Source organism: Chiloscyllium plagiosum, unplaced genomic scaffold (genome assembly GCF_037043375.1).
Source record: "Chiloscyllium plagiosum isolate Xiang-an unplaced genomic scaffold, Cpla_swu_hap1 HiC_scaffold_33, whole genome shotgun sequence".
NCBI lineage: Eukaryota > Metazoa > Chordata > Chondrichthyes > Orectolobiformes > Hemiscylliidae > Chiloscyllium > Chiloscyllium plagiosum.
The window spans coordinates 12,498,165-12,524,333 of record NW_028270171.1 but is presented as its reverse complement, the minus strand read 5'-3'; the positions used below and the strand labels follow the sequence as shown (position 1 = coordinate 12,524,333).

At 46.9% G+C, this 26,169-nt stretch overlaps 1 protein-coding gene across 2 annotated transcripts in view; it reads left to right on the top strand.

Annotated features, from left to right (window-relative positions):
* Positions 1-26,169, top strand: part of LOC122542213 (transient receptor potential cation channel subfamily M member 4) — a 94,374-nt gene that overhangs the window by 57,814 nt on the left and 10,391 nt on the right. For both annotated transcript variants that reach the window (XM_087978286.1, XM_043679710.2), the window contains 8 exons: positions 1,649-1,761; positions 5,641-5,733; positions 6,668-6,908; positions 12,323-12,441; positions 13,497-13,629; positions 15,564-15,738; positions 18,392-18,557; positions 24,979-25,160. In XM_087978286.1, coding sequence (XP_087834412.1) covers positions 1,649-1,761; positions 5,641-5,733; positions 6,668-6,908; positions 12,323-12,441; positions 13,497-13,629; positions 15,564-15,738; positions 18,392-18,557; positions 24,979-25,160 — 1,222 coding nt within the window. The remainder of the gene's footprint in view (positions 1-1,648; positions 1,762-5,640; positions 5,734-6,667; positions 6,909-12,322; positions 12,442-13,496; positions 13,630-15,563; positions 15,739-18,391; positions 18,558-24,978; positions 25,161-26,169) is intronic.

Sequence of the window (26,169 nt, the reverse complement as noted above, 5' to 3'; positions counted from 1 at the left end):
CAATCACTCACTTAACCTATCTTTTTAATCCTTTGTAACTACCTTGCATGCACATCCCTACTTGCTTTCCTGTCCATGTGTAGTGAAGAAAATTATCTAAGAATGCAAAGAGATTTTGATCAACTAGATCACTGGGCTAAAGAGTGGGAGATGGAGTTTAACTTGGGTAAATGTGAGGTCTTCCATTTTGGTAAAACAAACAAGGACAGGACTTATATAATTCATGGTAGGGCCCTGGGTAGTATTGTCAAACAGAGAACTGGCAGCTCAGGTACATAGTCCTTTGAAATTTGTGTCACATGTAGACTAGATGGTTAAGAAGGCATTTAGCATGCTTGCCTTCATTGGTCAGACTTTTGTGTATAGGAGTTGGGACGTCATGTTGAAATTGTACAGAACATTGGTGAGGCCTCTTTTGGAATATCCTGTTCAGTTCTGCTTGCCACGCTATGGGAAGGATATTGTTAAACTGGAGAGGGTTCAGAAAAGATTTGCCAGGATGCGGCTGGGAATGGAGGGTTTAAGATATGGAAATAGACTGGAAAGACTGGGACTTCTTTCATGTTTTTTCTGTGTTGGAGGTTGAGGGGTGACGTTATAAAATCAATGAGAGACATAGATAAGATGAGTGACAAGGGTCTTTTACCTTGGGTGGGAGAGTTCAAAACTAGAGGGCATATTTTTAAGGTGAGAGGACAAAGATTTTAAAAAGAGTGTGAGGGGCAACATTTATACACAGAGTGGTTTGTGTCTGGAATGAACTGCCAGAGAACATGATGGATGCAGGTACAATTACAACGTTTAAAAGACATTTGGATAAGTTCATGAATATGAAAGGTTTGGAGGGATATGGGTGAAACACAGGCAGGTGGGGTTATAGTTGGTTGTGGACTAGTTGGACCAAAAGTCTGTTTCCGTGCTGTGTGACTCTATGACTTCTTGTAGTTGCTGCTTTGAGCTCAAAGTTCAAAATGTCCATCTGACCTTTTGGAAAGGAACAGGCCAGATCTTCACAAAACCGAAAAGCTAAAACCCACTTTCTGTTCACTTTAGAGCCCATGTTCCCAAATGATAGTGATAATAAGACATTAGTTTTATTCTTGTGTGGGACGTGGGGTGTTGTTGCCGGGGCCAACGTTTATCGCTTGTCCCTGGGTTCCCTTGAGAAGATGGTGGAGACCTTCCTCCCGGAATCGCTGCAGTCCGTGTGCTAATAAACTATTGCAACAGTGTGGGAGTCTCTAAAAAAATACCCACAACAATCAGAGGAGCTATTGCTGTCATAGTGTTCAGGCCAAAAAGCACCTCACACCCCTTCCTGAAAACACTGAAAACATTTTGTTGCTGTTTGTGGCATCATACTGTGCAGCAAATGGCTGCGACGCCAATTTAAGTTGATGCAAAGGTCCTTCAGAATGGTTGCAATAGAATAGCCAGAGCTAGTTTGACAAGGCTAGATGTAAATGGAAAAGGTTTATCCCTTCCTCATCAGTCTGGATAGTTTATACGTTGAGGAATATCAGAAAGTGAACCGTCAAGGGTGTCTCTAAAGTTGGGGTTGGGCGAGTTTGGGGGGGTGGGGGGAGGGAAACCAATGGGTGAGAGTAAGTTGGGGCTGTTGTGTGCTATTCTTTGTTTTATTCAACAGGCCCTGCTGAATCAGATCTGGTGGGGGGAGATGGACAGGAACACAGAAACCTGGAAGCTGTGCATCGCCTTCTTCTGCCCACTTTTCATATACAGCAACCTCATCAAGTTCAGGTAAAGCTCCTTTTACTTCTGATGATGATGATAAAGGGACAGTCCCTGCTCACCTGCCCTCGATCCTCATTCCCCCTTTTCCACCCTCTCACTTTCCCCATCAGTAAACTAGAGGCCCCAGGCTGGAAAATTATTCTGTGAACTGCCTGGGAATTGTCATTGGGAAGGGTGCAATGAAATGCACTGAATGATTTGTCAGTGTTAGATAGCCCCCAGACCTTGCTGGTTGGCATTCCAGATGACAGCTGGCATTGCAGTTGGTCACCCCAGAATCAATCTTGACATTCAAGATTGTAACTATAGTAACTATAGGCCGGTGAGTCTCACTTCTGTTGTGGGCAAAGTCTTAGAGAGAATTGTAAGGGATAGGATTTATGAACATCTGGATAGGAATAATGTGATCAAGGATAGTCAGCATGGTTTTGTGAAGGGCAGGTCGTGCCTCACAAACCTTATTGAATTCTTTGAGAAGGTGACTAAGGAGGTGGACTAGTGTAAAGCGGTAGATGTGGTGTATATGGATTTTAGTAAGGCGTTTGATAAGGTTCCCCATGGTAGGTTACTGCACAAAATACGGAGGTATGGCATTGAGGATGAGTTGGAGGTTTGGATTAGGAATTGGCTGGCTGGAAGAAGACAGAGGGTAGTAGTTGATGGTAAAGGTTCATCTTGGAGTGCAATGACTAGCGGTGTTCCGCAAGGATCTGTTTTGGGACCATTGCTGTTTGTCATTTTTATAAATGAACTGGAGGAGGGGCTAGCAGGTTGGGTGAGCAAGTTTGCGGATGATACGAAAGTCGGTGGAGTTGTTGACAGTGAGGAAGGATGTGTCAGGTTACAGCGGGATATAGATAAGCTGCAGAACTGGGCAGAAAGGTGGCAAATGGAGTTCAATGTAGCTAAGTGTGAGGTGATTCACTTTGGTAAGAGTAACAAAAAGATGGGGTACTAGGCTAATGGTCGGATACTTGGTAGTGTGGATGAGCAGAGTGATCTTGGTGTCCATGTACACAGATCTCTGAAAGTTGCCACCCAGGTAAATAGTGCGGTGAAGAAGGCATATGGCGTACTGGCTTTTATTGGTAGAGGAATTGAGTTCTGGAGCCCTGAGGTCATGTTGCAGTTGTATAAGACTCTGGTGCGGCTGCATCTGGAGTATTGTGTGCAGTTTTGGTCGCCATACTATAGGAAGGATGTAGAGGCACTGGAACGGGTGCAGAGGAGGTTTACCAGGATGTTGTCTGGTATGGTAGGAAGATCGTATGAGGAAAGGCTGAGGCACTTGGGGCTGTTTTCATTGGAGAAAAGAAGGTTTAGGGGTGACTTGATAGAGGTGTACAAGATGATTAGGAGTTTAGATAGGGTTGACCATGAGAACCTTTTTCCACATATGGAGTCAGCTATTACGAGGGGGCATAGCTTTAAATTAAGGGGTGGTAGGTATAGGACAGATGTTAGGGGTAGGTTCTTTACTCAGCGAGTCGTGAGTTCATGGAATGCCCTGCCAGTAGCAGTGGTGGACTCTCCCTCTTTATGGGCATTTGATTGGATAGGCAAATGGAGGATAGTGGGCTAGTGTAGGTTAGGTGGGCTTGGATCAGCGCAACATCGAGGGCCAAAGGGCCTGTACTGCGCTGTATTTTTCTATGTTCTATGTTCTAAAGGCATTACCATTGCTGAATCCCCCACCATTATCATTTTGTAGCGGGGAGTTACCATTGACCAGAAACTGAACTGAACCTGCCATATAAACAATGTAGTTGTAAGGACAGGCTTGAGGTGAGGAATCCTGTAGCGAGTAATCCACCTCCTGACTCCTCAGACACTGGACATCATCGACAAGGCACAAGTCAGGATGGTGATGGAATACTCCCCGCTTGCCTGGATGGGGGCAGCTCCAACAACACTCAAGAAGCTCGACACCATCCAGGACAAAGTATCTTAAATGATTGGTATAGGATCAACCACCTTCAACATTAACTCTCTCCATCACTGACACTCAGTACCAGCAGTGTGTACCATCTACAAAATGTGCTACAACAACTTACCAAGACAGCACCTTCCAAACCTATGACCTCAATGACCTAAAAGGTCAATGGCAGCAGCTCCATGGGAACACCAACACCCACAAGTTCCCCTCCAAGCCTCTCACCATCCTGCCTTGGAAATATATTGCCTTTCCTTCAGTCTCGCTAGGTCAAGATTCTGGAATTCCCTCCCTAAGGGCTTTGTGGGTGTGCCTACAGCACATGGACTGAGTGGTTCATGAAGGCAGCTCACCACCACCTTCTCAAGGGATAATAAAAAGCACTCAGTAAGTACTGACCTTGCCAGCAACGCCCATAGTCCATTGGATAATAAGAGCAAAGGGATGTTGAGCCAAATTTAAGACCATAAGACATAGGAGCAGAAATTAGGCCATTCAGCCCATCGATTCTGCTCCGCCATTCAATCATGGCTGATAAATTGCTCATCCGCCTTCTCCCACCTTCTCCCTGTGACCCTTGATCCCCTTGACAATCAAGATCCTATCCACTTCAGTCTTAAATATACTCAATGACCTGGCCTCCGCAGCCTTCTGTGGCAATGAATTCCATAGATTCGCCACTCTTTGGCTGAAGACGTTTCCCTTTGTCTCTGTTCTAAGGCTGTGCCCTCGGGTCCTAGTCTCTCCTACCAATGGAAATATCTTCCCAACAGCTACTCTGTCCAGGGTATTGAAGATTCTGTAAGATTCATTTAGATCACACACCCCCTCACCCCCCCCCCCATCATCCTTCTAAACTGCGTCGAGTATAGACCAAGAGTCCTCAAACTTTCATCATACGTTAAGCTTTTCATTCCTGGGACCATTCTCGTGAACCTCCTCTGAATACGCTCCAGGGTCAGTACATCCTTCCTGAGGTATGGGGCCCAAAATTGCACACAATACTCCAAATGCGGCCTGACCAGAGCCTTATAGAGCCTCAGAAGTACATCCCTGCTTTTATATTCAAGTACTCTGTCTTTTTGATGAAAATGTGTATATGCAAATGGACAGAATTCTGGTGGCCTGGCCGTGAGGTGAGTGGGATCCTTCCCCCTCCACTGCAGGACCAGGGAGCATCTACAGTCTGTGCAATCGCTCCCCAGTCACAGTCCGGGTGTTGTCCGAGAGAGAGAGAGATGTCTGTGTGAAGTTTGCAGATTTTCCCCGTGTCTGCGCGGCTTTCCTCTGGGTGCTCCGGTTTCCTACCACAATCCAAAGGATATGCAGGTTGGGTGAATTACGCATGTTTAATTGGCCATAGTGTTCAGGAATGTGTAGATTAGATGCATTAACCGGGGGTAAATGTAGGGGAATAGGCTTGGGTGGGTTACTCTTCAGAGGGTTGGTGTGGACTTGGGCTGGAGAACCTGTTTCCACACTGTAGGGATTTTGTAAACTGGTGGTGACTTAACCTGAGGGTCACCACACCCCTGGCTGAAGAAAGAGGGACCTTCATGTGAGACTGTGGGAATTGTACCCATGCTATTGGTGTCACTTTGATTTAGAGACCAGTTATCCAGCTAACCAGCCCTCATGATAGAGTTGCCAGTGTCTTGCCAGAGCAAAGGGCTGCTCTCTCAATAATGAGAGACAATGGTTGATGGTTTAACCTGCAGATCGCCATACCTCTGGCGAGGGGAGATTGAGGAGGGTCTTTCATGAGAACCTTCACTGCCATCATTTAGGAGGATGCTCGTAGAGGGTTGAGCTGGATGTATCCTCCTCCTGCTGCTTTCTCTGAAGAGGTAAACTATTTGACAAAATTGGCAACCAACGATGGCAGTCAAACCCAATACTCGGTGTGGTGAAATGTTTCACCAGCTGCATTGACATTCCTGTTTCATTTACAGCAACAGCAGAGAAGAACACATGACAGAGAAGAGCATGTCTGATCTGGACAGTATTGACGGTGATTTATTGCTTCACAAATCTGACGTCTATCAGTTAGTGGAACTTTTTAATATCTTATTAATTTTCTGATTTCTGACCAAAAGTAAGAGGCTGTCTTCTTGCCTGTTGGATGAGAGCATCACTGGCAAGGCCAGTATTTATTACCCAGCCCACCATGGGAGCTGTTGGAATACTCAATTAATCTAAAAACTCAGTTATGGCATGTTACAGTACAGAAGGAGGCCATTTGGCCCATTTTGTCTGTACTGGCTCCCGAAAGAGCTACCCAGCTAGTCCCACGCTCCAGACTGATCTCCATAACCCTCTACCTTTATCCCTTTCAACTATATAGTCAGTTCTCTTTATAATCTGCCTTCCCCAGTCTCCCAGGCAACGCATTCCAAATCCTAACAAACTCTGAGTAGAGAAGTTTCTCCTCATCTCACTCCTAGCTCTATTGCTGACAATCTTGAAATTGTACCCGTTAATTATAACATAGCAGCTAGTGGAAACAGAATATCCTTCTTTCGCCTGTCCAAATTGTTCAGAATTTTGAACAACTCAATCAGGTCACCTCTTAATCTTCTCTGCTCCAAGGAGAAAAGGTCAAATTCTCTAACCTTTCTCCATATCCTAAACCAATAAAAAGATAAAATTGATCGCAATTCTCTGGTGTGGTGACCATGAATCATTGATTGATAAAAAAAACTCAGGTTTGTTTGGTTCACTAATGCCCATTAGGAAAGGATATTTGCCATTCTTGCCTGGTCGGGCCTACACTTGACTCCAGACCTACAGCAATGTGATCTGTCCTTTGTTATAATTCACTCATCGGACATGGGTGTCGTTGGGTGGGCCAATGTTTATTCCTCACCCCTAGTTGCCCTTGAGAAGGTCCCATCCCAGTTGTGGTACTTGTCAATGAACTGTGGCTGACTATCACTCAGTTCCAGCTCTAAATCTTTTCCTTTTTCCTGTTCCCCTCAGTGACAGTGAAGCTGATGTCAGGGTGTCGTCTGGCAACAAGCGGCCATTTTGGATGATTCGATGGAAGCAGTTCTGGGGAGCTCCTGTCACCTCGTTCTTTGGAAATGTCATCATGTATTTTGCTTTCCTGTTCCTCTTTGCCTACGTCTTGATCCTGGATTTGCCTCTGAAGAATTCTTCGATAGCGGAGCTCATCCTGTACTTCTGGGTCCTCACACTTGCCTTCGAGGAGATCCGACAGGTACACAGGAAAATGCCATTCAGAATGAAATCAGCCCACGCTCCCTTCCTCAAAACGAAAACTGAACTTTGTGACTTCTTGAATCTCGCTGAAAAGAGCCACAGCCGTGCACCCATCAGGATACCAGCAAGAATGCCTGATTTCAAAGGAATGTTTGAAAAATATTTGAAAAAAAAGTGAAAAGTATATGTATGTAATGGACGGGCTCTGGCTAAAGTGCCCTACTCTATCGCCATCTTGGACCAATCAGAGCCGACTTGCCAAACAATCAGCACCCTGTCCCCTTGTAGTACAAATTATTGCGCTCATTTGAAGTTGGGCATTCTTGCTGGTGTCCTGATTAAGGCAAGACAAAAGACTTTGGTAATGTGCCCATCTTTTCAACAAGATTCAAGTGTTGCGCGACTGAGTGATTATTGGTGAATTCTGTTTCCAATATGGGAAAATAAGGAGGAAGGTATATCATGAAGATGAGGGCAGCACAGTGGCTCAGCAGTTAGCACTGCTGCCTCACAGCGCCAGGGACCCAGGTTCAATCCCAGCCTTGGGCAACTGTCTGTGTGGAGTTTGCACATTCTCCCCGTGTCTGTGTGGGTTTCCTCCAGGTGCTGCGGTTTCCTCCCACAATTCAAAGATGATCAGATTAGATGAACTGCCCGTAGTATTCAGGGATGTGTAGGATTGGTCATTAGTCAGGGATAAATGCAGAGTAATAGGATAAGGGAATGGTTCTGGGTGGGTTACTCCTCGGAGGGTCAGTGTGGATGTGTTGGGCCAAATGGCCTGTTTCCACACTGTAGGGATTCTGTGATGATTCTTTGACAGGTTGTAGACAGACTACAGGAGTGGCAAAAATCTGGTAAATTGAGTACAATGTGGACAACTGTGAAGTCATTCATTTTGGAAGGATGAGTGAACGGGCAGAATATTACTTAAGCAGAGAATGACAACAAAACCCCCAAAATGCAGAGGGAACTATGTGTTCAGAACATGAGCCACTAAAGGTTGGTGGACAGGTACAGCGCATAATCAAGAAGGCTAACGGGATACCAGCCTATATTTGAAGAGGAATTGAACATAAAAATAAGGATGAACTAGACAGAAGTGGGTACTGCAGATGCTGGAGATTAGAGTCAAGATTAGTGTGGTGCTGGAAAAGCACAGCAGGTCAGGCAGCATCTGCGGAGCACGAAAATCAATGTTTCGGGCAAAAGCCCTTCATCAGGAATAAAAATAAGGATATTATGCCTCAGTTAAAGAGGGTTTTGCTTGAGACCACATCTTGATTACTACATGGACTCTTGCTGGCAAGGTGGACGTGGAAAGGATATTTCCTCTTCTAGGGGAGTTCAGAATGAGGGGGGCACGGTTTTAAAATTAGGAGCCTCCCTTTTTGGACAGAGAGGAAGGGAATTTTATTTGTTTTTCTCAGAAGATTGTGAGATTTTACAACTCTCTGCCTTTGAAAGCAGTGGAGTTGGAGGTCACTGAATTTTTTTTTACGGTGGATGTAGATTCTTGTTTGTGAAGGGAATCGAAGATTATCGAGGCGAGGTGGGGAAGATGAATTCAAAAGTCAAACATCTCAGCCATGTTCTTGTTGAATGGCAGATCAGACTTGAAGGGCTGAATGACCTACTGCTGCTCCTAATTCAAATATTAAAATTAAAAATGAGAACGCTTTCTGTTTCCGGTACTGAAGCTGAGAAAATTGTCTTCAACTTTCCCGACATTAATGTGCACACATTCTGATTGGAGCCTTCTCCCAGTTTCCACACCAATCCAATGGCCCAGAGCGAGACAGGGGAAAAAGAGAGATGGAAGTCAGAGAGAGAGAGAGAGAGAGAGAGAAGTGGGTGGAAAGGAAGGAGAAAAGGCATGGGGTGGGCAGCGAAGTGATGAGGAGGGGAGACAGAGAGAGAGAAAGGCAGACAGCGAAATGGAAAGGGGAGAAGGAGACAGTGGGGAAGGGAGGGGGAGATGGAGGTGGGAAGGGAGGGGGAAAAGGAAGAGAGAGAGAGGGTGAGGATAGAAGAAATAGAGAGAGAAGCAAAGAAATATAGCAGAGAGTGATTTCCAAGTTAGGGTCTGTTTTAAAGCCTGTTGGGATTGGGGTTGGTCTCTCCCTGTTGGCATCGGGATTAGACTCCCCTCTTGGGATTGGGATGGGGTTTCTCCCTGTTGGGGTTGGGATTGGCCTCTCCTTGTTGAGATTGGTGTTGGTCTTTCCCTGTTGGGATTGGGATTGGTCTCTCATTGTCAGGATTGGAGTTAGTCTCTCCCTGGTGGGTTTGGGAATGATTTGTCCCTGTTGGGAACAGGGTTGGTCTCTCCCTGTTGAGAGTGGGATTTGTCTCTCCCTGTTTGGATTGAGCTTGGTCTCTCCCTGTTGGGGTTGGGGTTGGTCTCTCCTGTTGGGATTGATCTTGGTTTCTCCCTGTTGGGATTGGGGCTGGTCATTCCTGTTGGGATTGGAATTGGTCTCTCCTTGTTGGGATTGAGGTTGGTCTCTCCTGTTAGCATTGAGATTGGTATCTCCCTGTTGGGAATGGGGTTGGTCTCTCCCTGTTGGGATTGGGTTTTGTATATCCCTGTTGGGATTGGGATTGGTCTCTCCTGTTGGGATTGGGGTGGGTCTCTCCCTATTGGGATTGAGCTTGGTCTCTCCCTGTTGGGATTGGGATTGGTCTCTCCCCTTTGGAATTCAGGTTGGTCTCTCCTTTTTGGATTGAACTTGGTCTCTCCCTGTCGGGATTGGGGTTGGTTTCTCCTGTTGAGAATGGGGATGGTCTCTCCCTGTTGGAATTGGGGTTGGTCTCTCCTGTTGAGAATGGGGATGGTCTTTCCCTGTTGGAATTGGGGTTGATCTCTCCTGTTGGGATTGGGGTGGGTCTCTCCCTATTGGGATTGAGCTTGGTCTCTCCCTGTTGGGATTGGGGTTGGTCTCTCCCTGTTGGGATTGAACTTGGTCTCTCCCTGTCGGGATTGGGGTTGGTCTCTCCTGTTGAGAATGGGGATGGTCTCTCCCTGTTGGAATTGGGGTTGGTCTCTCCTGTTGAGAATGGGGATGGTCTCTCCCTGTTGGGATTGGGGTTGGTCTCTCCCCTTTGGAATTCAGGTTGGTCTCTCCTTTTTGGATTGAGCTTGGTCTCTCCCTGTTGGAATTGGGGTTGATCTCTCCTGTTGAGAATAGGGATGGTCTCTTCCTGTTGGGATTGGGGTCAGTCTCTCCTGTTGGGATTGGGTTGGTCTCTCCTATTGGGAATGGTATCTCCCTGATGGGAATGGGGTTGGTCACCTCTGTTAGGATTAGAATTGGTCTCCCCTGTTGAGATTATGGTTGGTCTCTCTCTGTTAGGATTGGGGTTGGTCTGTCCCTGATGGGATTGGGATTGGTCCAACCCAAATCTGTTTCGGGGAGGATCTCTAGGACCACCCATTGGAAACATCAGGAGTGAAACTGGCCTTTTTTTCCAGTTTCCCTCAGACCATTCAGTCCCTCTCTATCCTCTGCTAACGTTGGCACCAAGCTGGTACCATGACAGCCATGGGCAGAGAGTAGCAGCCACGGTCAGGTTCATAGCTCCTTGAAAGTGGAGTCGCAGGTAGATAGGATAGTGAATAAGTTGTTTGGTATGCTTTCCTTTATTGGTCAGAGTACAAGAGTTTTTGGAGGTCATGTTGCAGCTGTACAGGACATTGGTTAGGCCACTGTTGGAATATTGCGTGCAATTCTGGTCTCCTTCCTATCGGAAGGATGTTGTGAAAGTTGAAAGGGTTCAGAAAAGATTTACAAGAATGTTGCCAGGGTTGGAGGATTTGAACTGTAGGGAGAGCTGAACAGGCTGGGGCTGTTTTCCCTGGAGTGTCGGAGGCTGAGGGGTGACCTTATAGAGGTTTACAAAATTATGAGGGGCATGGATAGGGTAAATAGGCAAAGTCTTTTCCCTGGGGTCGGGGACTCCAGAACTAGAGGGCATAGGTTTAGGGTGAGAAGGGAAAGATATAAAAGAGACCTAAGGGGCAACTTTTTCACGCAGAGGGTGGTACGGGTATGAAATGAGCTGGCAGAGGATGTGGTGGAGGCTGGTACAATTGCAACGTTTAAAAGACATCTGGGTGGGTATATGAATAGGAAGGGTTTGGAGGGATAGGGGCTGGGTGCTGGCAGGTGGGACTAGATTGGAGTGGCATGAGCGAATTGGACCAAAGAGTCTGTGTCTATGCTGTACATCTCTATGATTCTATGACTCTTTATTAGCATCACTGTGCTTTGTCAACCAGCCACACAGCCAACTGAGCTAACCAACTCTAACACTCCCTGCAGTCACGAGGTCTCCCATTCTCTGGGTGAAGGGGTGTCTTCTGAATTGCCCATTGGATTTCTTGGTGACAGTCTTGCATTGACCGCCTCTCGGTCTGCTTTTCCCCACAAGAGGAATCTCACAATCTCTCTGTATCCACTCTTGTTGAAATTTTAAAGCCCTTGATTAGGTCTCTCCTCATTTGGACAAGAGAAACGAGAGCTAGACTACCAATCCTTTCCCAAGGTGTAAACCCACACATTCCCGGCATCCTCCTTGTAGACCTCCTGTGCAGCCCCTCCAGTGGCCTTTATGGAATACAGTGACCAGAACAGCATCACTTTATACTTTCTGTGTGAGGAGGACAGCAGTAGAGAGCCTAAGGAGGGAATTGAATTCCGTTCAGTTGTCCGTGGTAGACACAATGCCAGAACTTGTAGAGTAGAAGGATCTCAGAGGAAATTCCAGAGATAGGGAGAGGGAATTTTACAGTGAGGACATGTCATGGAGCCTTTGGAGACAGAATTGCAGTATTTTTTCCGGGGAGGTAATCCATTCCTAACTGCCTTTAAACTGAGTGGTTGACAAGGCTACTTTGGAGGGTAGTTTGGTGTCACAAGCCATGGAGGTTTTATAGCATGATAAAGGGACCTTTAGCCCATAGTGACATTTACTGCAGAACTGGTAAAAGTGCTAGTTTTCTTCCAGAAAGGGCATTAAGGGCCAAATTTTAACAACAAACATTAATAGATTTGCAGTCAATATTGCCAAGCCAAATGATTTCACACCAGATTTCATTAATCCTTTGAAATGAATTTAAATCGATTCACTTTGTAATCCCACACTATCTTTGGTTTGCTCGCTGGGATTTGAACTCGCGTCTCCAAGTCACGAACAATGCCTCTGTTTGCCATAGGCAGCTCACCGCCACCTTTCCAAGGGCAGTCAGGGATGGACAATAAATGCCGGCCCAGCCAGTGATACCCACATCCTGTGAATGGGTCAATAATCCGATGCTGCCATTCTCCATGGTGACGTCAGCAGTGGGCCCTCATACGATGGGGGAGGTCTATTTCTCCTGTTACACCGGCCTCTCTGGTCTCTTCCTAGACCTTCTTTGTCAGCGTGAACATCCCCTTGAGGAAGAAGGTGAAGTTGTATTATCAGGACATGTGGAACAAGTGTGACGTTCTGGCCATCCTCATGTTCATCGCCGGGGTCGTGGGCAGGTCAGTGGCCATTTTTGTGTGTTGGGGAAGGGGCGGGTCAGCGAGAATGAGAGGAAACAGCCCCTCCCTTCGGGGATGGTGAACTCCAGCATCTTCGAATTTAGAAGGACGGACTGGGGGCAGATTGGAGGTGAGAGACTGGAGCGCCAGGCCAGCGTGTCATTTCCTGCCACACACTTGGCCACCCTGTCTCCCACCATTGTACTGTCAGGGGGGATATTTATTCAGAGAGGATTGGTGAGGTGGTCAGGAGGAAGGTCAACTTGGGGGGTGCAGTTGAGGAGGAAGGGTTTGGTGACACCTACTTCTCCACAATTGGGCGTTACCCATGTAGGCTAATCCAAGGGTCTGTTGAGCCATTTGGAATCTTCCAGTTGGCCTACCACTTTCACCAAGACCCAGCCAGGGAGTGCTGGAAATCTTCTCACTGATAGATTGGTGGAGGTGGGGGTTTGTGGAAAAGGGGAGAGGGTAGGAGGTAGAGGAGAGTGTGGGGGAAATGCTCCATCAAGTGAGAAAAGCCCTCCTCTGCCCATTTGTGCCAACACCCAACGTTGCCAATAACTGCCCTATGAAGGGATTCCCCCTCCAACATTTTGGCCTTATTGAATTGTAAACTTTGGAAAATGACACGATGGCTCAGTGGTTAGCACTGCTGCCTCACAGCGCCAGGGACCCTGGTTCAATTCCACCCTTGGGCGACTATCTATGTGGTGTTTGCACATTCTCCCTGTGTCTGTGTGGGTTTCCTCCCACAGTCCAAAGATGTGCAGGTCAGGTGGATCAGCCATGGATAATTGCCCGGTGATGTGCTGGTCAAGAGGGGTAACCATGGTAAATGTGAGATTACGGTGGTGGGTGAGCGGGAGTGGTGGTCCAATAGCTAACTGGGATTCCAATTCCTAGTAAGACCAGCTAGCTTCCAATTGGCCGAGGAGTTGAAGAAAGGGTCCTCTGATCCCTATAACCATGTAGGCCCCGGGCTGATTGCGGAGTGTGTGTACACCCGGCCAGTGAGAGCTCCACTCCTGGGTTTCACTGTGTTCCTCCTGCAGGATGACCAGCTCGTGGTCCGAGGTGGGCCGGGTCATTCTCTGCCTCGATTTCATGGTCTTCTGCTTTCGGCTGGTTCACATCTTCGCAGTCCACAAGGAGCTGGGGCCAAAGATCATCATCGTTGGCAAGATGGTGAGGGGGAGACTGTGGGCTGTGAGGGGCATCGCAGGGAGGGGCATATCAGAGAGTGTTACAGTGAGGGGCGTATCAGAGAGTGTCACAGTGAGGGGTGTGTCAGAGAGTGTTACAGTGAGGGATGTGTCAGAGAGAGTTACAGTGAGGGGCGTATCAGAGAGTGTCACAGTGAGGGGTGTGTCAGAGAGTGTTAGAGTGGCGGGGTTATCAGAGAGTGTCACAGTGAGGGGTGTATCAGAGAGTGTCACAGTGAGGGGTGTATCAGAGAGTGTTACAGTGAGGGGTGTGTCAGAGAGTGTTACAGTGAGGGGTGTGTTAGAGAGTGTTACAGTGAGGGGTGTGCGGTATATCAGAGAGTGTTACAGTGAGGGGTGTGCGGTATATCAGAGAGTGTTACAGTGAGGGGTGTGAGGTATATCAGAGAGTGTTACAGTGAGGGGTGTGGGGTATATCAGAGAGTGTCACAGTGAGGGGTGTGTCAGAGAGTGTCACAGTGAGGGGCGTATCAGAGAGTGTCACAGTGAGGGGTGTGTCAGAGAGTGTTACAGTGAGGGGTGTGCGGTATATCAGAGAGTGTTACAGTGAGGGGTGTGCGGTATATCAGAGAGTGTTACAGTGAGGGGTGTGTCAGAGAGTGTTACAGTGAGGGGTGTATCAGAGAGTGTCACAGTGAGGGGCGTGGGGTATATCAGAGAGTGTTACAATGAGGGGTGTGGGGTATATCAGAGAGTGTTACAGTGAGGGGTGTGCGGTATATCAGAGAGTGTTACAATGAGGGGTGGGGTATATCAGAGAGTATTACAGTGAGGGGTGTGGGGTATATCAGAGAGTGTTACAGTGAGGGGTGTTTCAGAGAGTGTTACAGTGAGGGGTGTATCAGAGAGTGTTACAGTGAGGGGTGTATCAGAGAGTGTCACAGTGAGGGGTGTGGGGTATATCAGAGAGTGTTACAATGAGGGGTGTGGGGTATATCAGAGAGTGTTACAGTGACGGGTGTGCGGTATATCAGAGAGTGTTACAATGAGGGGTGGGGGGTATATCAGAGAGTATTACAGTGAGGGGTGTGGGGTTTATCAGAGAGTGTTACAGCGTGGGGTGTGAGGTATACCAGAGAGTGTTACAGTGAGGGGTGTGGGGTATATCAGAGAGTGTTACAGTGAGGGGTGTGTCAGAGAGTGTTACAGTGAGGGGTGTATCAGAGAGTGTCACAGTGAGGAGTGTGGGGTATATCAGAGAGTGTTACAGTGAGGGGTGTGGGGTATATCAGAGAGTGTTACAGTGAGGGGTGTGCGGTATATCAGAGAGTGTTACAATGAGGGGTGGGGGGTATATCAGAGAGTATTACAGTGAGGGGTGTGGTGTATATCAGAGAGTGTTACAGCGTGAGGTTTGAGGTATATCAGAGAGTGTTACAGTGAGGGGTTTGGGATATATCAGAGAGTATTCCAGTTAGGGGTGTGGGGTGTATCAGAGAGTGTTACAGTGAGGGGCATGTCAGAGTGCTACAGTGAGGGGTGCGGGGTATATCAGGGAGCGTTACCGTGAGGGGTGCAGGGTATATCAGAGAGTGTTACAGTGAGGGGTGCGGGGTATGTCAGAGAGTATTACAGTGAGGGATGTGGGATATATCAGAGAGTGTTACAGCGTGGGGTGTGAGATAAATCAAAAAGTGTTATAGTGAGGGGTGGGGGGTATATCAGAAAGTGTTACAGCAAGGGGTCTGGGGCATATCAGAGAGTGTTACAGTGAGGGATGTGGAATATATCAGAGTGTTACAGTGAGGGGTGTGACATACAATCAGAGAGCATTACTGTGAGGAATGTGAGGTGTATCAGAGACTGTTATAACGAGGGGTGTGGGGTATATCAAAGGGTCACAGAGTGTGGTGTTGGGATGTACTTGTTGAGCTAAAGTATTTAATGATTTTGCAGATCAAAGATGTGTTCTTCTTTCTCTTCTTCCTGGGGGTTTGGTTGATGGCGTACGGAGTGGCCACCCAGGGCCTCCTGTATCATATTGAGACCCGTCCCAGTTGGATCTTTCGCAGGGTCTTCTACCGACCCTACCTGCAGATCTTCGGCCAGATTCCTCTCGATGAACTGGACGGTAAGAGATTAATCTTGTCAGGAATGACCATTGGAATACAGTGTGGAGAACAGAGCTAGTGATTAAGATAGTTACTAATAAATCCCTGAAGAAATTCATGAGATTCCTCTCTAATCAGAGAGTTGATGAATGTAAAACTCATCATTAATGGAGGCACATGACAGTGGGGTTCAGTGGTGGTCAGCTGACAAACACAGGCAGGCATCGAGGGATAGGTTGAGATGAAGATGGTATGAGGATGGTCATGTGGGGTAGAATCATCAGTATAGACTTGATAGGCCAAATGGCCTGTTTCTGTAACAAAACCAGAAAGCACCAGATAATCTCAGCAAGTGTGGCAGCTGTGAAAAGACAAACTGACCGAATGTTTCCAGTCCTTTTTTCTGAATTGATGGTAGTTCAGAAAATGTGTGTGTGTATGTAAGAGTGTGCGCATGCGTGTGTGTGTGTACGTGAGAGAGAGAGTATATATGTGTGTGTCTGTATTTCTGTGTGCGTGTGTCTGTATTTCTGTGTGTGTACATCAGAGTGTGCATGTATGTGAGAGTGTGTGTGAAAGTGTGTGTCAATGTGTGAGGGTATATGTGTGTGTACATGTGAGAGAGAGAAAGTTATATGTGTGTGTGTCTGTATTTCTGTGCATGTGTATGAGAATGTGCATGTATGTAAGAGTGTGTGTGAGAGAGAATGAGTGTGTGAGTGTGTCAGTGTGTCTGTATTTCTGTGTGTATGTACATATGAGAGTGTGCATGTATGTAAGAGTATGTGTGTGAGAATGTGTGTGAGAGTATGTCAGTGTGTGAGAGTATATGTGTGTGTACGTGAGAGAGAGAGAGTATATGTGTTCATGTGTGTGTCTGCATATGTGTGTGTGTGTCTGTATTTCTGTGTGTGTAAGAGTGTGCATATATGTAAGTCTGTGTGAGAGAGAATGAGTGTGTGTGTGTCAGTGTGTGAGAGTATATGTGTGTGTACATGAGAGAGAGAGCGAGAGTATGTGTGTGTGAGAGAGAGAGAGCATGTGTGTGTGTGTGTATGTCTGTATTTCTGTGTTTATATGAGAGTGTGCATGTATGTAAGAGTGTGTGTGTGTGTGTCAATGTGTGAGAGTACATGTGTGTGTACATGTGAGAGAGAGAGTATATGTGTGTGTCTGTGTGCGTGTGTCTGTATTTCTGTGTGTGTGCATGAGAGTGTGCATGAATGTAAGAGTGTGTGTGAGAGGGAATGAGTGTGTGACAGTGTGTGTGTGAGAATGTATGTCAGTGTTTGAGAGTTTATGTGTATGTACATGTGAGGGAGAGTATATGTGTGTGTGTGTTATGTGTGTGTGAGAGTGTGTGTAAGAGAATGTGTGAGTCTGTGTGTCTTATCTGTCTGCATTTCTGTGTGTGTGTGCGTGTATGTGTGCGTGAGAGAGAGAGTGTGTGTGAATGTGTGTGTGTGTGTGTGTGAGAGACAGAGTGAGATGTGCTTGCACAAGAGAGGGATTTCCCAGAATGTGGGTGTGCGCCTGTGGGTCTGAGCTACGGGGATTGATTAGATACAGTCATATAGCATAGAAACAGACCCCTTGGTCCAGCCAGTCCATGAAGACCATAACCCCAAACGAAGCCAGTAGCAAAGGGTGAGAGGGCACCTGCTAGAGATGTATAAGATTATGAGAGGCATAGACAGGGTGAATAAGAAAGCACTTTTTACATTTGTGGGGAGAGGGTGGGGGTTAATGACCAGAAACATAGATTTTAAGGATAAGATAGAATGCTAAGAGGAGAGTTAAGAAAGGTTTTCATTCAGAGAATGATGGGAGTCTGGAACTCAGTGTCTGAAAGGGTGTTGAGTCAGAAATTCTCCAAGCATTAAAACAGTATTTAGATACAGTATTCACTTGCGTTGTCATAGCCTCACAACCTATGTGCCAAGGGCTGGAAAATGGTAGTAATGTAGTCAGATCCTTGTTGATCGATATGGATGCAATGGGCTAAACGGCCTCATCTTCCATTGTAAACATCTGTTAGTAAAAGGGTGGGGGTGATGTAGGTAATGGGTTGTGTTCTGGGTACCACACCTCAGGGGTAGGGCAGAGATGAGGGCATGGATGTGTTGGTCGTGGAGGGGGTCATTTCAGATTCATCCAAATGAAAGCGGCGCTGAAAGGGTTAAATTAGGGTGCTTGGTCGCGGGAACTCGGCTGATACTCCTCTGAGTATAAATCAAGGAGCTTAAGGTGATTTTAGGATCTGCTGGGACCCAGAGAAAGAAGCTTTCTTAGTCTTGAGGGAGTGTAGGATCAGAGGATCTTGGGGGTGTGGGCACAGCCGGTGGAGGAGCACAGAACACTAACATTTAGAGTCAAACTGTTCAGGGGTAACATCAGAAAGTAGTTCCTTAGAGAAAGGGTGGCAGAGATCTGTCCCATTCCCAGTTTGTGGGGGTTCAATTGAGAATGTCAAAGGGAAGATTGACAGGGTGGTGTTCAGTGAGAGTCTGAAGCCGTTTGGAGCCAGGGTCGGGAAATGTCATTAAGGTACTGATCAGCTGTGGTCTAATTGCATGGTGGAACAGGCCTGAGGGGTGAATAACCTACTCCTGTTCCTATGTTCCCTCCTTGCTCTCAACCCTTAAACATGGTCCATTCCTCTGTTTCCGGCAGCGACCCGTTTTCCATCCAGGTGCCCGGATAATCTCACCGAGGGCTCAGAGGAGGAACTGTCTACTTGCACCAACGCCTATGCCAACTGGTTGGTCATCCTGCTCCTGACCATCTTCCTCCTGATCGCCAACATCCTGCTAGTCAATCTGCTCATCGCCATGTTCAGGTAACTGTTGACCCACAGAGTTTCAGTGCCCACCAGCGCCAAAGTAACTGGCATCAGCTAAAGGTATTTCATTTGAATGTGGGTGATGGAACCGAGGCTAGTAAGGTCAGCTGCGCTCAAACTGAGAGGGGGACAGAAGAGATGCATGGGGATGAATGGCCTCTGCCTATTGTTATGTAGCAATTAGTGCTTCACAATATCGCTAGCTCACTAACCTTGCATGAGATTAGATTCCCTACAGTGTGGAAACAGGCCCTTCGGCCCAACAAGTCCATGCCGACCCTCCGAAGAGCAACCCACCCAGACCCATTCCCCGGCTCTATATATACCCCTGGCTAATGTACCTAACACTATGGGCAACTTAGCATGGCCAGTTCACCTGACCTGCACATCTTTGGATTGTGGGAGGAAACCGGAGCACCCGGCAGTTGCCTGAGGCGGGAATCGAACCCAGGCCCCTGGTGCTGTGAGGCAGCAGTGCTAACCACTGAGCCACCGTGCCGCCCATGAGCACTGCTGCCCAACCCTATTCTCCAGTTAGTATTTAATTAGTGAATTCAAATGTCCAAAATGAAGTGATCACCTCAATGAGGGATGGGATCTCATAGAAACCTCCAAAAACTAGACAGGGTACATGCAGCAAGGATGTTCTCAATGACTAAGGAGTCTGCTACCAGGGGTCACATTCTAAGGTTATAGGGTAGGCCATTTAAGACTGTGATGAGGAGAAATGTCTTCGCCCAGAGAGTGGGGAAACTGGAATTCCCTGCCACAGAAAATGGTTGAGGCCAAACATTGAATGTTTCAGGAAGGAGATAGATACAGTTCTTAGGGCTAAAGGGATCAAAGAGTTTGGGGAGAAAGTGGGAAGAGTACTGAGTTTGATGATCAGCTATGATCACGTTGAATATACTCCTGCTCCTGAGTTTCTGTGTTTCAGTTGCCGTGTTTAAGATGATTAATTCACTGGGTCTTTTATTCATTCACAGGATGAGCACATCGCCGGCTCGGCCAGCATTTATTCCCCGACCTTAATTGCCTAAGGGACAATTAAGAGTCGACCACATAGCTATGTGATCCAGATAGGTTTTTCCTGAAAATTGACAGTGGATTCATTGTCATCATTAGAGTCTTAAATTCCAGATATTTAGTGAATTCAAGTCCACCATCCCTCACTGTAACACTCTCTCATATACCCCCCAACCCTAACTGTAATACTCTCTGATATACCCCCAACCCTCACTGTAACACTCTCTGATATACCCCCCACCCCTCACTGTAACACTCCTCTGGTATACTCCACACCCCACACCGTAACGCTCTCTGATATACCCTCACCCCTCACAGTAACACTCTCTCATACATCCCACACCCCTCACTGTAACACTCTCTGATATATCCCACACACCTCACTGTAACACTCTCTGATATACCCCCCACCCCTCACTGTAACACTCTCTGATATATCCCACACCCCTCACTGTAACACTCTCTGATATATGCCACTCCCCTCACTGTAACACTCTCTGGTATACCCCCCACCCCTCACTGTTACACTCTGTGATATACCCCCCACCCCTCATTGTAACACTCTGATATATTCCACACCCCTCACTGTAACACTCTCTGATATACCCCCCACCTCTCACTGTAACACTCTCTGATATACTCCCCACCCCTCACTGTAATACTCGCTGATATACTCCCCACCTCTCACTGTAACACTCTCTGATATACGCCCCACCCCTCACTGTAATACTCGCTGATATACTCCCCACCTCTCACTGTAACACTCTCTGATATACGCCCCACCCCTCACTGTAATACTCGCTGATATACTCCCCATCTCTCACTGTAACACTCTCTGATATACGCCCCACCCCTCACTGTAATACTCGCTGATATACTCCCCACCTCTCACTGTAACACTCTCTGATATACGCCCCACCCCTCACTGTAATACTCGCTGATATACTCCCCACCTCTCACTGTAACACTCTCTGATATACGCCCCACCCCTCACTGTAACACTCTCTGATATATTCTATAACCCTCACTGTAACACTCTCTGATATACCCCACACCCCTCATTGTAACACTCTGATATATTCCACACCACTCACTGTAACACTCTCTCATATAGCCCACACCCCTCACTGTAACACTCTGATATATTCCATTCCCCTCACTGTAACACTCTCTAATATACCCCCCAACCCTAACTGTAATACTCTCTGATATACCCCCAACCCTCACTGTAACACTCTCTGATATACCCCCCACCCCTCACTGTAACACTCCTCTGGTATACTCCACACCCCACACCGTAACGCTCTCTGATATACCCTCCCCCCTCACTGTAACACTCTCTCATACATCCCACACCCCTCACTGTAACACTCTCTGATATATCCCACACACCTCACTGCAATGCTCTCTGATATATCCCACACCCCTCGCTGTAACACACTCTGATATACCCCATGGCAAGATTTGAACCCAGGACTCCAGAACATGACCTGGGTCTCTGGATTAATGGTCAAGTGATAAGGTGGCAGTGGGTACTGCAAATGCTGGAGATTAGTGTCGAGAGTGTGGTGCTAGAAACGTACAGCAGGTCAGGCAGCATCCGAGGAGCAGGAAAAGTGACCTTTCAGGCAAAAGCCCTTCATCAGGAAGGATGGGCTGATGAAGGGCTTTTGCCCAAGTCCAGCGATAATGCCAGTAGGCCAATACCTCCCCCTTGTTGTGGGGGACACTGTTGGATGATGTGCAGCATTGTCGGGATCTCTCCAGAGTGTGGATGGTGTTTATACGGAGGTGCCAGTGGTGGAGACTGGATGTGGAGGGACCCCCTATTGTCCTGAACCTGTTTAGTAAAGACCACGCTCATTGTGGGAGGTCAAGGCTTGGCATTCAATAGTTGGAGAACCTGAGAATGAATTCTCCTGTTTCCTATTTCTTGATCCAAGTTGCCTGTTGGTAGACCTTGTTCAGGAACGTTGCACTGTATGGGCCACAAAGCCAAAGGTTTCTTTAAATAAATAAACCACTATGACTCCATGATTTACGTTACAAAATGAATCATCCAAGAACCTCAAGGTTAAATCCCACCCCAGGCATTTTGAGAATCTGAATTTCAGCTTGAAGAAGCTGAACATTAAACGATAGCAGGCATCAATTAGACAGGACTGTGAAGCTGTCAAGTTGTAGTTGAAAAAACGGTGAGGACCTTCAGTAAAGGCCAGCTGCTGTTTTCACCAGCCTGTGCTTGCACGTGTTTATGGGCTCCCATTATCCAGTTCATGTTTTAAGTTACTCAGTCATCCATGGTATTGAAAGATGGACATTGAATGTAGTTGGATTACTGCCAGTCACAACACGAGCTGAAAATACATTCCTGCTCTCGCAATAAGAGATCTCAACAAAAACCAAAACTGATTGTATCCACCTACCATTTACTCCTCCTTCTCCCTCCAACCCCATCCAAGGGAGAAAGCGAGGACTGTAGATGCTGGAGAGTCAGAGTCGAAAAGTGTGGCGCTGGGAAAGCACAGCAGGTTAGGCAGCATCTGAGGAGTGGGAGAGTCGACGTTTTGGGCATGCCTGATGAAGGGCTTATGCCCGAAATGACGACTCTCCTGCTCCTCAGATGCTGCCTGACCGGCTGTGCTTTCCCAGTGCCACACTTTTCAACTCCTTTTCCCCCACCCCACTTTAATAAATATACCAACCAACAAAACCTTGGTTTGCAGGTGTAGCAGGTAATTAAGCAGGCAAATGGAATAGTGTGCTTCATTGTTAAGAGGAATAGAGTTTAAAAACAGAGAGATTATGCTGGAGCATATGTGTTATGTGTACAGGTTTGGTCTCCTTACTTGAGAAAGGATGTACTGATACTAGTGGGGTATAGAGGAGGTTCACTAGGTTGATTCTGGAGTTGAGAAGGTTAGTTTATGAGGAGAAATTGAGTAGACTGGGATTATACTCATTGGAATTTTGAAGAATGAGGGGGGATCTTATAAAACCACATAAAATAATAAAGGGAATAGATAAAGTAGAAGCGGGGAGGTTATTTCTGCTGGTGAGTGAAACTAGAATGAGGGGGCACAGCCTCAAAATAAGGAGGGAGCAGGTTTAGGACTGGGTTGAGGAAAAACTTCTTCACCCAGAGGGCTGTGACTCTGTGGAATTCCCTGCCCAGTGAAGCAGTTGAGGCTTCCTCATTGAATGTTTTTAAGGCAAAGATAAATAGATCTTTGAACATAAAGACATTAAGGGTTGTGGTGAGAGGGTGGGTAAGTGGAGCTGAGTCTGTTAAAAGACCAGCCATGATCTTATTGAATGGTAGAGCAGGCTCTCGTCTTTTTTTATGTTCTTATTCTTTTTTCAGCTGCCATCAGCTCTGAGAAAGGGTCACTGGAATGTTAACTCTGCTTTCTCTCTCCACGGATGCTGCCAGACCTGCTGAGTTTCTCCAGCAATTTCTGTTTTTGTTACTGATTTCCAGCATCTGCCATTCTTTTTTTTTAATTGTACCAAACAATGGGCCAGTCCCTGGAACATTATCTCAGACCATCTGGCTACTGGCTTCTCTTTTTTTGCTCTTATGTGGCTTCCTATCGGAAAGATGTTGTGAAACTTGAAAGGATTCAGAAAAAATTTACAAGGATGTTGCCAGGGTTGGAGGATTTGAGCTATAGGGAGAGGCTGAACAGGCTGGGGCTGTTTTCCCTGGAAGGTCGGAGGCTGAGGGGGTGACCTTATATAGGTTTATAAAATCATGAGGGGCATGGATAGGGTAAATAGACAAAGTCTTTTCCCTGGGGTTGGGGAGTCCAGAACTAGAGGATATAGGTTTAGGGTGAGAGGGGAAAGATATAAAAGAGACCTACAGGGCAACCTTTTCACACCGAGGATGGTACGTGTATGGATTGAGCTGCCAGAGGAAGTGGTCAAGGCTGGTACAATTGCAACATTTAAGAGGCATCTGGATGGGTATATGAATAGGAAGGGTTTGGAGGGATATGGGCCGGGTGCTGGCAGGTGGGACTAGATTGGGTTGGGATATCTGGTCGGCATGGACGGATTGGACCGAAGGGTCTGTTTCCATGCTGTACATCTCTATGACTGTTTGACTCTACTGCTGACAAGCTGATGTGGAGGTGCCGGTGTTGGACTGGGGTGGATAAAGTCAGAAGTCACACGACACCAGATTACAGTCCAACAGGTTTATTTGAAATCACAAGCTTTTGGAGCACTGCCCCTTTGTCAGGACTTGGTACAAGTTGAACAGAAATGACTTTCGCTGGTTCAGGAGTCTCAAACTAGGGCTATAATCTAAAATGTAGAGTCAGACTTTAGAGAATCAAATGAGGAAACACTTCTTCACGTACAGAACGGTGGAAATTTGGAACTCACTTCCAGAAGTGGCACTTGATTCTGGATCAGTTGTCAATTTTGAATCCGAGATTGATTGGTCTTTGTTAACCAGCTGTATTAAAGGTCATGGGGCAATGGTGGGGGTAAGGGGTTTGACCAGACGTCAAGCCTGATCGAATTGAACAGCAGGGAAGAGATTCAAAGGGCTTCTTTGTTATTCTTTCATCGATGAGGACATCCCTGGCCAGGCCAGTATTTATTGTCCATCCACACTCACCCTTCAGAAGGTGGTGGGTTCTTGCTGTGATGTGTGGAAGGTTTGTCCACCCCCAATGGTGTTAGCGAGGGAGTCCCAGTGCTACAGAAGCCACAGCCTATGCCCCAAAGTCAGGACAATGTGTGGCTTGGAGGGATAATTGTGGGTGGTGGTGTTTCCAATTTTTGACAGGTTGTAGGGGCCGGGAGTTTACAAAGTGCTGTCAAGGGAGACTCGATGCAGTGTATCCTGCAGCATTGTGTGTCATTAGAGGAGAGAGTGAAATGGCATCCTTCCCTCCTATTGTTGGTTGATGTTTTCAGAGAGCTAGCACAGGCACGAGGTGGCCTTGCTCTCTGCTGTAAAGTCCCATCATTCTTTGCTAGGTTGCCACTGGCGACGGATGACCTATTTTGTCAGGAGATAGCGAAAAGCGCCCTCTGGCTAACGTGAGATTCTGCATCAAAGTAAAGTAAATGAAGCCATTCTGGGAGGGAAGGACTCTTTCTGTCACTTCAATCCAACATAGTAATGTTGGAAAAGCCAAAGATTGTAAGATTGATTCAACTGGAATTCAGCAGAAACATCTTGGTCCCAGAGAGTGATGGGAACGTAGGCATCACTGTCATAGGGAGTATTGTAGGTGAATCTGACAGAAAGAAATTGAAGAGAATGATGATGAGGTTGGGAAGAGCATTAAACCACCAGCATGGACCACTTGGGATGACTGTTCCTCTTCTCTAGTCTCATTCCTCCATTCCTCTTGTTTTTTCTACCCCCCAGCTACACCTTCAACAAAGTCCAGGAGAAGAGTGACATCTATTGGAAATTCCAACGCTACAATCTGGTCGTGGAATATCACAAGCGGCCCGCACTTGCTCCTCCCTTCATAATCCTGAGCCACATCCACATCTTCATCAAAAGAAACATCCGGAAGGTCCCCACGGTGAAGGGCAGACTCTTCAGTAAGACCACGCCCTCAGAGAGTATGAGTAGCTGTATCTCGAGGCGGGAATGCCGGCAATTAGAGCCGCAGATCCCCCTGGGTGAGGTGCATTGTGTGGCTTGAAATGGAGCCAAGTGGGTTCGGAATGGTTCAGGCTTGTTCTCTGAGTTGAGCTCATTGTCCCTCATGAACAGTTTTCAATTTACACAGATTGGTCGGTTAGGGGTGGGTGGGGGGTGAGGTTGGGCAGCGGGGGGGGCGGGCGTGGTTGTTCCTCATCACTGACTCCTCTAACCTGCCCACCCGTGCTGTCCCCAGCTCCCCACCCACAACTGAAAATGGATTCCGACAAGTGAAAACGGGGAGGTTTTGACGGCCATTTCAAAATTCAAGGCAAATCTGGGAAAACAAAGGATTAGATCTTCCGCCGACAATCAGGCATCAGCACCACTCTCCCTCTCCCCATCGCATGTGAAAATAAGACATGATTTGATTTTGGTTTGACATGATTTATTATTGTCATGTGTACCGGATTACAGTGAAAAGTATTGCATTGTGCGCTATCCAGGCAAATCATACCTTACATTAGTACATCAGGGCAATAGAACAGGATGCAGAATATAGTGTTATAGCCACAGAGAAGGTGCAGAGAAAGATCAACTCTAATATATGAGAGGTTCATAAATCTGATAACAGCGGGGAAGAAGCTGTTCTTGAACCCAAAAGAGAAAATGCTGGAAAATCTCAGCAGGTCTGGCAGCATCTCTCCTTACCAATACTGCCAGACCTGCTGAGATTTTCCAGCATTTTCTCTTTTGGTTTCAGATTCCAGCATCCGCAGTAATTTGCTTTTATTTAAGCTGTTCTTGAATCTGTTGATACATGTTTTCAAACTTTTATATCTTCTGCCTGATGGAAGAGGGTGGAAGAGATTATAGCCAGGGTGGGAGGGTCTCTGATGATGTTGGTTGCTTTCCCAAGGCAGTGGGAAGTGTAGACAGAGTCAATAGATGGAAGGCTGGTTTGCA